The sequence below is a fragment of the Scatophagus argus genome, chromosome 12, assembly GCF_020382885.2.
Source record: "Scatophagus argus isolate fScaArg1 chromosome 12, fScaArg1.pri, whole genome shotgun sequence".
Lineage (NCBI taxonomy): Eukaryota > Metazoa > Chordata > Actinopteri > Scatophagidae > Scatophagus > Scatophagus argus.
Genome location: NC_058504.1, coordinates 19,238,236 through 19,250,320, shown reverse-complemented (window position 1 = coordinate 19,250,320; position 12,085 = coordinate 19,238,236). Strand labels below are relative to the sequence as shown.

At 39.1% G+C, this 12,085-nt stretch overlaps 1 protein-coding gene across 4 annotated transcripts in view; it reads left to right on the top strand.

The window, feature by feature from the left end:
- Positions 1 to 201: 201 nt before the first annotated feature.
- The window catches only part of pigg (phosphatidylinositol glycan anchor biosynthesis class G), a 56,477-nt gene continuing 44,593 nt past the window's right edge, over positions 202 to 12,085 (top strand). For all 4 annotated transcript variants that reach the window (XR_006844834.1, XM_046405694.1, XM_046405695.1 and 1 more), the window contains exons 1-5: positions 202 to 669; positions 779 to 984; positions 6,247 to 6,456; positions 7,630 to 7,818; positions 11,624 to 11,762. Coding sequence is in view for 3 of the 4 variants with exons in the window: in XM_046405694.1 (XP_046261650.1) it covers positions 516 to 669; positions 779 to 984; positions 6,247 to 6,456; positions 7,630 to 7,818; positions 11,624 to 11,762 (898 nt within the window). In the remaining variant the exon portion in view is untranslated. The remainder of the gene's footprint in view (positions 670 to 778; positions 985 to 6,246; positions 6,457 to 7,629; positions 7,819 to 11,623; positions 11,763 to 12,085) is intronic.

Below are 12,085 nucleotides of genomic sequence, written 5' to 3'. Positions count from 1 at the left end.
CCTGTTTAAAAGTAATTTATATATTTTAATCTTTTATGTATAAAAACACTTATTACTTATTCTTGTGTGATTCATTGAAATTTTAACATGACATATTTGTTTTTTGTTTTGTTTTGTTTTTTTACCTCTACCTATGTTTGAGTGTCAGTAGCTAAGCCAAACACACCACAATAAAAAAGCGTATTCGTCTTGTTTTGATTCTACGTTATACCCGTAGTTGCATATTATCAATGCGGAAGCTGTTTTGAATGGCTACAGTGCTAACTGGTTTTAGTGTTTTAATTCTTCATTATAGTCACAAGTCTATAGTAACGAGGCAGTTTACTAAATACTAAGACATGTGGCTTTGTACACTGTTGTTTGAGAGTGCGACTATTTGAAACTGGATGTTATGGCTGTCTATCTTCTCCCGTGTTTAGATAACGTAAACTGTGCTGGACGCGTCCTGTTGTTGCTAGCTAGCAAGTTATTTTACTAACATACTTGTTCCCTTAAAGTGTCCGTCAACCGGCAAAATGAAAGTACGCTCGTCTGTTTTTGCCTCTTTCATTTTAATATTTGAAGTGATTGGCATTGCTCTCTTTCTTCGGGGATTTTTTCCTGTACCTGTCAAGTCTTCTCTCTCATCCAAGAGCAAGCTGTCAGATCTCCCAGCGGAGCCGCTGACAGGTGAGCTCACAGCATCGTTTGATTCTCAGACTTACCCGTGTTTATATGCGAGTATCTTCACTGTTGACTGTGATCTATTAAGACTCATAAATATTTGTTTTAATTACAGGAAGCTCTCCCAACTCCTCTCGCCTTCCCCAGCCTCTTTTTAAAAGGGTGGTTATAATGTTAGTAGATGCCCTCCGAGAGGACTTTGTATTTGGACCCAATGGTCGCGTGTATATGCCTTACACCAGACATGTGGTGGAAAGAGGCTCATCGAACAGTTTTGTGGCTAAAGCAAGACCTCCGACTGTCACCATGCCCAGGATCAAGGTGAGATGCTACTGTGTCTCTCGGGTATCAAAATGTTGAGATTCGAATTAGAACTCAGCCATCAAGTCTGTCCACCATGTGTCATCATGGCATTAATCTGTAAGAATGCCTTGATTTTTACGGACTGGCTTATTGTAACCTGCAAATAAACTTGGTGTAGACAGACAACAGTTCAGAGTGATATTATCATATTTTGCCAATTCCTTCCAGACATACATACATATGTATTTTTCTAAAACAAAGGCTCTATCAAACTGTATTTTGCTTTGATACCTCTCTTTGAATCTCACTTTGACGCCAAACTACATTAATCAGATAAACTTCTGAAATAGCCTGTAGACTTACATTTTAACAAGTTTTGTTAGAATGCTTTCTTAGTTTGTCTGTGGCTCTTAGCCCCAAGCCCATGTATTCCAACTGAGGATGTCATTTTTAAACACATTGGCCACAAACATATAGTTTGATTTTTTTAAAAAGGAAAAGCACTTTCCTAAAATAGGCATGACATCTGACAGACAGTATATATGGGTGGTCAGGTAAACTTTGATTTATTCATATATTAGGTCCACCTAATAAAGCTAATGCAGTCTAAGGCAACAACCCTGCAGTAAATCCTAATATGCACATGTTGTTGGAACTGTTTTATAGAGGTGTTGATTCAGCTGAGTGGCCATCTTAGAGACTGCGGTATGTGATGCTGTTGAACTGCACCGTGTTATACTAAGAGGTGTGCCTAACATTTTATTTACTTCATTTGTCAGTGTGGAAATATATTACAATGTTAAATGAAGAATTTCAAACTTTATTGTTATCAGGAAATACCCCTTTAGTCAATTTAAGGTGGGTGACTCGGAGGAAATCAAACCTTTGTTCAGTTTTTAAGGATTCTCTCATGTGATGTTCATGACCAATAATTCATCCAACCCAACAGTGTTCTTGTGAGCCCAGAATAATCATGGGAAGAAAAGTGTGAAGAACATTTTTAAAAAGCTGCAAGGTTTTCAGCCTACAACTGCAAATGGGGTTAGATGGCAGAATTTGGAAAGGGTGAAAACATGGTGCGTTGTCACACTTGGATGATGTGTCATGCCGATGAGAGTATTTTGGATCCACAGCCAGGAGGGATTTACAGTCATGTCATATGTGCCTTGCATGACAGCTGGTTGTGCTGTAACACACTAAGACTGTGGGCAGAAAGAGTAAATGTTTTCTGTGTTTAGTTTTGCTAGAGAGTTTTTGCAAAGGGAAGAATTTCCCATGGAAAAGAGAGGCTCAGGCTTGTTCATATTGATTCTGGGCAGTGCTGAGATGGTGGGAAGGCATTTAACTGAAGTTGTCAGGTATATCCAGTCTGAGTGTCAGAGGGCAGAATAAAAGGCAGCATTCATGCTTAAGCAATGTTAGGAGGAATGGGGATGTGCTGACAGATTGGAGCTAAAACTCAGCCCTGAAAAATCCTGCTGCTTAAGATCCAAAATGTAGACAGAATCCTCCTTAGTGATGGCTGATAAAGGTGGTCAGACAGGTAGGAAGAGAACCATGAGGGTGCAGCCTAGGAGATCTTTAGGTCATTGAGGGCATGTGTCAGTGTCAAAGACAGTGGACAGAATAGAAGAGAAACTTGATTAACAACTTACCCAAACCTGCAACACAGTCTTCCTAATGAAAGATTTACTGAAGCCCGATCCAGAGAATGAAAAGGTATGGAGGAGCAGCATGGGTTAATCGAAATGCCTATTAAAGATTATCATAACTCAAAGCAATGTATTAAAAGAACTAATGGTCTCCCTCCAGTCAAAAATGTGTTTCTCTTCTCATTCCTACATGAGGATGTCTGAGAGCTGTGTAGAGTGATGTATGTCCAGAGTCTGACATAGAAAAATTCTCAAAATTTAAAACGACAAATTAAATTACAGAGTGTTATCAAAATAGTTGTACATTATTTTCTATTCATCTGTTGTTCGTTTCGTTGTTTCAGCTCTAGTCCATCAGAAAAACATAACTGATGAAACCTTTGATTCCTGTAACCAGGAACTTTTACTTGAAAAGCGACAAAAATGATGAATCTGTTATATAATTATATATATATACAATATAATTTGGCTCTTCAGCTTTTGTCTCAGTGGAGAGTCGAGGCTGGTTGTCATGAGTGAGCAGGTCAGTGGTTATATGGAGGAGGGATGCTGGGATAAAGCTGAGTGTGATTGAGGGGGACATGCAGGGAGACAGATGTTCCACCATAATCCAAGGGTTTAGACAAGGATGCAGTGATGATGGAGTAAAAGAGCCTTAAGGCAGCTTGAAGAAACAGCTCTGGATGAAACCTTTCCACAAGTACGTTGAGAGAAATCAATGAGAGAGGATATTCAAAATAAAATTTTTCTCTTTTAGAAGTGCAGGCTTAAGAGGTTTATCTTGCAGACTGGTACAATACAGTCCAGTATATGGAGGAGTGGAGTAACTGAAAAGGCAACTTCCTCAGCTGTTCACACATGTTTCCTTTTCAGGTTTGGTGAGATCACACAGGTACATGATAAGCCCTGCTAAAGGACCTGTTAATCACATTTTGGGTGGGTGAGCAGTGACAGTGGATTTGAGACATAGGTGTGTTTTTAACCTAATTTAGTCACTGCACTGCTTTATATTCTTTCTCATTTACTTTCCAAGCGAAAAGTCTGTATGACTGGTAATTAACTGAAGCAGAGATTTATTTTTGAGGGAATACAGATGAGAGCCCACGGTCATGAAATCATCACACATCCTCCTGAGTCTTTGACATGCTGCCACACTGCAGCTGGTACGTGACGACAACTAGCATAATATCATAGCTTTGAAGGAAAATATTGCTTTTATGTATATAGAAATGCGGCTCAGTTTAACATTTAGAATTTGGGTTATTTGCAACATCAGAAGTATTAAGATTAAAACTGGTCCGTCACAGCCCTGAGATTTTGTGACACACCAGTAGGTGGCAGTAGAAACCAGCTGCCATCTGTGGACCTTTATCACTGCATTGCACCTAGTTAACTGGTATGACACAGCCAACTAACCTAAATCATAATCTCTCAGTGGCAAGGCCATTAATTTCCACACACATTAGACCCAACACTGCCTCCATGTATCTAATTAAGTTAGAGGCTGCGTGCACACATACAACGCAGCTGATTTTGAGGTCTTATTCATATACACAGTTGGGTCTCAGTATCCACTTTCTCGTTTGTGTATTTTTTTTATTATTATTAAACTGCCAGTTATACTGAAAACTCTACTTCAGGGTTGTCCCACTAAATTTAATGGTTCCAATTTACTTGCTCTTTCTAAACCATGACAGAAAGAGAAAAGAAGTTGGTTTTCCTTGCCAGTCCTCTATTCACATGTGGCCAGTTGAGCCATCTCCCTCTCAGACTGGCACAGCAGTCAGTGGACATTACTGAGGTGGTGGATTTGGACAATGAATTCAGTAAATCAGCACAGTAGCAGCTGCAGCAGCAATGCACTGGAGGGTGTTTGAAAGGCTGGCTGGGTAGTATACACACACACATTTTGTTTTTATCTGGTAATAAGCCCTTAGACGACTGAGGATATTTTTGAGTTAATGGTGGGAAGTGTCCTTTCAGTAGTCAAGCAAAAGTAAGTGAAAAGAAACACTAAAAATCTTTTGCCAGGCTTGAAAAACTCGAAGTGACCGCCCTCTTCCGTCTGTTTTTTGGCACCTTTGCAAGAGTTCATCACTGTGCCAGAGAACGTTTATATACCCCATGATATCGTATTTGACATTTAAGCAGTGAAACATCCTAAGCTGAGACACATACTGTGGGCCAGTAATTAGTATGTTGGTGAGTCACTGATTCGATTGGGCAGCTTCTCAATGTTTTTTGGCATCTGGAGAGATTTTAAGATTTAGACTTTTATACTGTAAACTATTTCATACAGCTCTCCCAGCTCCAGCTGATCGTTTTCTTTACAGTAGAATTATCTGCATTTCCCCCCTGTGTTTAGCGTTGCCTAACAGCAAAGTGTTTGGGCCTGTTTTGGTCAGACCATCTCTATTAATAGACTGGGGACCACACTGAGACCAGATAGGCAGAAAGAGAGGACTGCTTTTGAAGCGGAACCATCCATCTCTTCCTGAAACAAGCATCTGCACTGGCAGGAGCAAAACAATTGCAAGGAAGGAAGTCGTAAATAATTGAGCTCAGGAACAAAGCTCACAAGATGAGGCTCAGAATTTCCTGTCGGAGCAGTACCTGTGAGTCAAAACTGAAAGGCTTCTGACATTATTTTGGCATGAATTATGTTCATAATTTGCCGTCGTTAAGTCGGATAGCTTTCACGGTGACAGAGGAGAACTTTGACACACACTGGTAAAACATTACTGTCCTTGGTATATTGAAAATGTGATAGCAAATAAAGGTTTGACGCTTGTTACAGTTGGTGTTTGTCTTCTGTGTGTGTGTGGTGGCTGGTGTTGCAATAGAACAGGTACTCACACACTAACCACAATCTGCCACAAAGTGTTTTGCAACCCAAAGCTGATGACCGGAATACCTCCGTGTGAAGTGAAGGACAAATACACCAACAATAAACCAGATAAAATGGAGTTTAAGAAGATGATTTGCCAGCCCAGCTTGAGTATCTGGTTCCTCTAACACCAGACCCCCTCACACAATGAAGGCTGGTCACCTCTGACTTTAGCCTGCATTTTTAAGCATCCCACTGGATCTCAGGTTGTGCTCCAGGTGGCTCATAGGGGGTTTAAATAACACAGTTTCCTGTCAGCATCTGCAATCTCATGTCTCCTTCGGTGCATAAAGACAAGGTCTTTGTACTACCCCCTCGACGATGCACTAGGCTCTCTCCTGACTTCCAAAACAGGCTGTTTTCCTTGTCAGTCAGATGGAGGCCAGTGTGGTTGTTTTTTCAGATTCCATGATGAAATCAGTAGAAACTGTACTTCATAAATATCAGCAATCTAACTGATTTGGTTTTCAGTTTCAGTTTGTAGCAGTGGGATTTTCTTTGGGAGCTAGTTTGGCTACCAACACTAGATCAATCAGGTAAAAGGGGAATTGACTAATTTAATTTTTTTTTTTTTTAAATTCTTAATGTACTAAAAAAAAGTTTTGGTTTTTTTACTGAGCACTGTCCTGCAGCACAAATCTTAATTAGCTAGATTAATATGATGAAACTGTGAAGTTGCATAACATCATTAAAAGACAATTATTGTTCAAAGGACAATGACAAAAACATATCCATCCCCAGGCTCTTACCACTGGCAGTATCCCAGGCTTCATTGATGTGGTAATGAACCTGAATTCTCCTGCACTACTGGAAGACAACCTCATTTGGCAGGCCAAAACAGCAGGGAAGAGGATAGTCTTCTACGGAGATGACACCTGGGTGCGCCTCTTTCCCAAACACTTCATGGAGTATGATGGCACGACCTCCTTCTTTGTATCTGACTACACTGAGGTATGTATGAGTCAAGCAGCCAGGGATCGGCTGTGTGAGAGATGTATTTTTCTGCTCAACATTGATACAGGATTAAAGCCTCTGGTGACTGCTTATGATTCAGTAATGTTAAAAGTGATATGTAAAGAAATTCAGGAAGAAATTTTGACTTTATTTTCTATGGCAGCCTTGAGATTGATGTTTAACAGTGTGTTTTACGGAGTGTTTTTGAGCCCATGTAGTCATGTTTGTATATTATCGCCTGTTACCAATGAACCTGTTCTTTGAGCTTTCCACAACTTTCCCAGTCTGTTGTTGTCCCTGTCCCAACTTGTTTAAAACATGTTGCTTTCATCAAATTCAAAGTAGGAATATATTTGCAAAAATCAATGAAGTGATGAGATAAAACTGTAAATCTACTGTGCTGTTTTCACCTGAGTATGTCTTAAAAAGGATTAGCAAATTATCACATTCTGTTTAATTCATGTTTTACACAGCTTCCCAATGGGCGCCTGTTTGTATAAACTTGAAATCTTTCCTTAAAATTCTTCCATCTTCACTTTGATTATTAATGAACCTCCTTGAATTATTTTTGTGTATGCAAGAACCCTTTACCTGCATCATACAACAACTCACATACAGCTGATGCTATTTTGTATTTTAAACCATGTTGATAACCAGTACATACAGCAGAGATTGTACATAATGCAGTACTGATTAATTAAGCAGTGGTTTATGTATTTTTCAGTGCAATATGCTCTACATGTGTGACCGGAAATGATTCAGTCTTTGCATTATCTACGAGTGATCTGAAGGCAGCTGATCCACCAGGGAGGCTCAGATATGAGATCACACAAAAAAACTGCTCATTAGTTAGCTCTGTATGCCATAGCTTCAAATCCACTGAGGGACTGTATGCAATCAGTTCTTGTTTATGTTGGAATATTGCTAGTGCAGATTTTTGAGGCCTTTGTCTGAAATGTGGACTGAAGGTAAATAGCTGTTGCAAAACCATATCCCAGTGATAATCAGACAGTCATCAGACTCTGTCACCGCTTTGCATTAAGCTCCTTTCAGCTCAGTTTTTATTTGCACTGGGGAGCTATTTTAAATAATATAAACCTAAATTAGTTATCAGTTGAAATCCTGTAGATCAGTAAATGTGTATCTTCTATGCATTATGCTTCCGCGTAGGTTGACAACAATGTGACCCGTCACTTGGATAGCACCCTGAAGAGAGATGACTGGGACATTTTGATCCTGCACTACCTGGGCCTCGACCACATTGGTCACATCAGTGGACCTCACAGTTCCCTCATCCAGCCTAAACTGCTGGAGATGGATGACGTCCTGAAGAAGATTCATGGCGCTCTCATTTCAAAGGTAATTTCTTATTCAAATGTTGTATCTGCCTGTTCTGTCGTTGTGTTGCAGAGTTTGTTTTGTAAAAGTGTCCAGGACCTCCTAAAATTTATGTGAAGTTTTAAAGTTGCACTTAGTAATACTTTTGTGTCAAAGGACTTTTGGTAATGTGAAAGGTGTCGGCCGTATTGAAGAACCCAGGGTTATCAGACACTGTGTTTCCACTCAGCTCTAAAGAGGATTTTAGACTCCTCAGTGTTTTGGTTTTGCATTTCAACAATTTATTGTTGTAATTTAATTTCACAGAAATCTCTTACGTAGGTTGAGAGGTAAATACATTGAATGCCAATAAAGTATCAAAAACAGGGTTTAATTTGATGAAAACCTTAAGGGTTACAACTTTAGTCTGTTTATTATTTACTCATCGTATTTGGAGATGCTGCTTTTGGCTTCTTATTTTCAATTCAAGTGAATTGAATTTGATTTAGTAGATTAGTACTGCTGCTGCGTAATTTAATTGGTGCTTGTCAAGACCTGTTTCTCTCTATTAAAAATTCATTAAGCTCAACATAGCATTTCAAATAAAAAATAATAATTATATACTTTGTTTAAGGCTTTGAGGGTTATTGTAATAGAAGTCAATGTTATTGTGTGGTAAATAAATAAAATATGCAAATTTAAATTAATTATTAGTCATTGGTATATTAATGTTATATTAATGGTATATGGGAATTTTTAGTATCATTAGATTGTGGATGGTCATTTAATTACACAGGTAAGTTGCAGCATTTCCAGCAGTTAATATGTTATCTGTTGGAGCAAGCCCAGAGATTTAATAATCTGTTAAGCGTTTCTATTATCTTTAATTTTGTCTTCGATCAGTGTTCAGGTCCTGTGGCCCTGTTTTCTCTGTGCGCTCTGCCAGCTGTGCATGCATATTGTCTTCACGCCGCGTGTGTGTATGTTGCTAATGAGCATTGTCTTGCTGTCACTCATCTGTGTAGCTTGTATTTAGATTGTCAAGTCATGTCAACATGAGCCTGCAATCTCCTTCTTGTTTCTCATCCTTTTGCATCTCTGAAACGGCAGCGGGATAACAGAAAGCAATGCAGATATCCTTGTAAACTTTTTCTCTTTGCGAAAGATACAATGAAGTGTATTTGTGGAAATGTCGAAGCAACATTTCACCACATCACCAAAGCTGCTAATTCTATCTTGTTAAATCCTGCCTCTCCAGACTTATGGTGACATCTGTGCATTGTGCGCAGAGGCAGCCTCATACATGCTCCCAGTGAGCTCTTTCAATGAAATGTATTTGAAAGTCTTGTTTCAGTCACATTATTGAAAGCTCTGGCTGATCTTTTCTCCAGCAGCAGTGTGACATATAAATAGACACAGCCTAGCAGAGTCCTGCAGAGTACCTTAGAAGCTCCAGCACTAACAATGTTTTCTCTTATCAGCATGTACTTTTAACATGTCTGTTTTTGTGTACTCCTGACATTTCAGGGTGTTTGACTGTTTGCTGCTGCATTCTTTAGTACTGAAGCACATGATGGCTCCTACTGCAGCACAATGGAGGAGAAAAGCAGGGTAGCATTCAAATGACAGCCCTCAGAGTTTGTGCTGCAAGGTGATGCTCATATGAAGAGTGGACGGCTGCACACATTAAAACATGATTGGAAAGCAGGGTCCCATGGTCATAAAGGCCTCCACCACTCCTTTGTGTTAATGGAGATCACATGACCTCAGTCTTCTTCTGGAAGTTTCAGATTTTAAGGTTGGGCTGATATTTTTGTTGTTTGTACAAAACCTCTCAAAGTTGACCCATGGAGCAGTGTGTAATCTGAGCCATGAAAGTGTGTAAACTGTTATATCTTTCTTTCATTTCAGTCCTGACAGGGCACCTGGGTGTTGTCCTGTAACTGAGCTGTAACTCTTCTATAAACCAGTGTAATGTTTACTACAGTGGTTCCATTTTATTGTCTTGCATAACCCCACAGCTCGTCTGCATCAGTTGAGGTGTTAAAAGTAAACCTTCACTGGCACCACATTTCACTAATAACATTTATTTTTTTTTACAATAATGAAAAAATACATTTATAAAATATTATTTTTCAGAATTTAGGTTGCTTTGGTCAGGTCAAATTGGAGGTTTCAAAATATATAACAAACTGTTTCAACAGTTTAGTCATGATACTTATATCTCATTATACATAACTATTTCAACCATATATCTGTTGCTTTCAATTACATTTTGTTTGGGTTGAACAATTAATCAAAATATTAGCAGAGTTGAGATATGGCCTAGTGCAATATCTAATGGAGCTGCTTCTTTGGTACAGGTCCCAGCAGAATTCATGTCATTATTTTTAAGTTCTTCTTTTGTTAAAATGAAATGCAAAACAACCATTCCTACCAAAATATGGCGATATATTTATTTATTTTAAATTACAGTATAGTTGAGCTTTCTCCGTACCCCTGAGAACCACACAAATACCCCCCCTGGGGTACCTCTAGTTGGGAATCACTCTGTAACCAACAGTATGATTACACAGTAAAAATATAAACAGTTTAGCTGATTTTGTTCTGGCTTGCTCATGGAAAACATGAGCATGTGGATCGGGTTTAAAATAAAAGGTTTCTTATAAAGTATGACAAAAATCTCACAAAAAAGACCTTGTGCTTTTATCCTGCGTAACAGGAGTAAACTGTGACTTATCTTAAGCAGAGAAGAGGCTCACTCAGTATGGGACGTAGTGGTGTTTAGCAATGGACTTGAGGTGTCTCTTGTGTCCAGTGGCATTTATAACAAGCATCGAAGACATAAAATCCGGGACAGAAGGAAGTCTTTTGCTTCTTTTTTCTGAGTGAGTAGGAGATATAAGCTGGGCTCAGTGGCTCAGTTCGGCTGAGGCTCCAACCTGCTCAGTGTATTCATCACATATTTTATGTCATGTTTCAACTGTATCAAAAATGTATGATCAGTGTATTACTGTGGCTGTGGCTAAAAACATAAACACTTAATGCCAGTGTTGGCTTTTTCTCTGTGTCTGTTCAGATAAAGTCATCCAAAATGAAACTAACATTTTGTCTGACTTGGCAACACAACAGCAGAATTTATGTCGGCCTTCAGCAATTATTGCTTTCTCTGTCTTGCAGGCTGTGTGTTAATCTGTGTTTGATTGGATACAATTTTTCATCTTCCATAATAAATGAATTCTCTGGTCTTTGATTTTTTTTTCTTTTTTTGTGATAGAACGTTAAATTGACAAGTCTTTTGAGAGTACTGTAATGTGTGGTAAGATTTGGCTTTTGTTTTGTTAACATCTGTAGTCATGTTTTTAAATCAGCGCCCACTACCATGACTCATCAGGCTTTTTTGTTGAATTTTGTTGTAGTCAATGGAAGCTTCTTGTGAGTCTAGTTAAAAGGGAATCACTTAGGGAAGAAACCAGGTTTGATCAAAGTCTGTCATCCTCAACAAACGATTCATCCTGTGTTTTTTTGCTGCTTTTGTCAGATTTTTTTTTTAGTCTCGAGCTGCAGCAAAAATGTACCAGGAAGTGATTGCCATGACTTCCTTTTCAAAAGTAATAATTTAATACCTTCATTTTCTGTTATTATCTCCAACATACTAACAAAGATCAAAAATATCTGGTAAAACAATCTGTTATCCTAGCAGCCGTCATTTTACCCAAACTCGATGCATTTCTTTGGTGCCAAGTTTAAATTATTAACATCTCAACGCTTTGAAGCTTTGAGGTTTGCCCTCCCAGATCGGCACATAGAGTGGGAGTCCATTAACCTCTGTGTTTGCTTCTCTCAGGAGGCGGAGGGATCCTTGCCCTACCTGCTGGTGCTGTGTGGAGACCACGGCATGTCGGAGACCGGCAGCCACGGAGGCTCTTCAGAACCAGAAGTCAATACACCCCTGGTGCTCATAAGTCCGGCCTTCAAAAGAAAAGGTAAACTGTCAATGTGTTGTTTAAAGAGGCTGAGGGCAACAGATTTGTCACTAAATCGATGAGATTCTGTTTGGCGGGGCTAGTGATACTGTCACAGCTGTAACCTGTCAAATTACAGACCCATGAATAAATGTGCAGACATGATGCGATTGAGAACTGAAAATTATGAATTAGTTTGTCAGTAGGATTTTCTTCCATGTCGGCTCATGACTTTCAAGTAATATTAGTGTGAGGCACAGTGTCATCTCAGGAGACGGCAAACAGAAACTCCTGAGCAGAACTTTATTTAGGTGCGACAGAGAGTGAAAGTGTGATCGTGATAA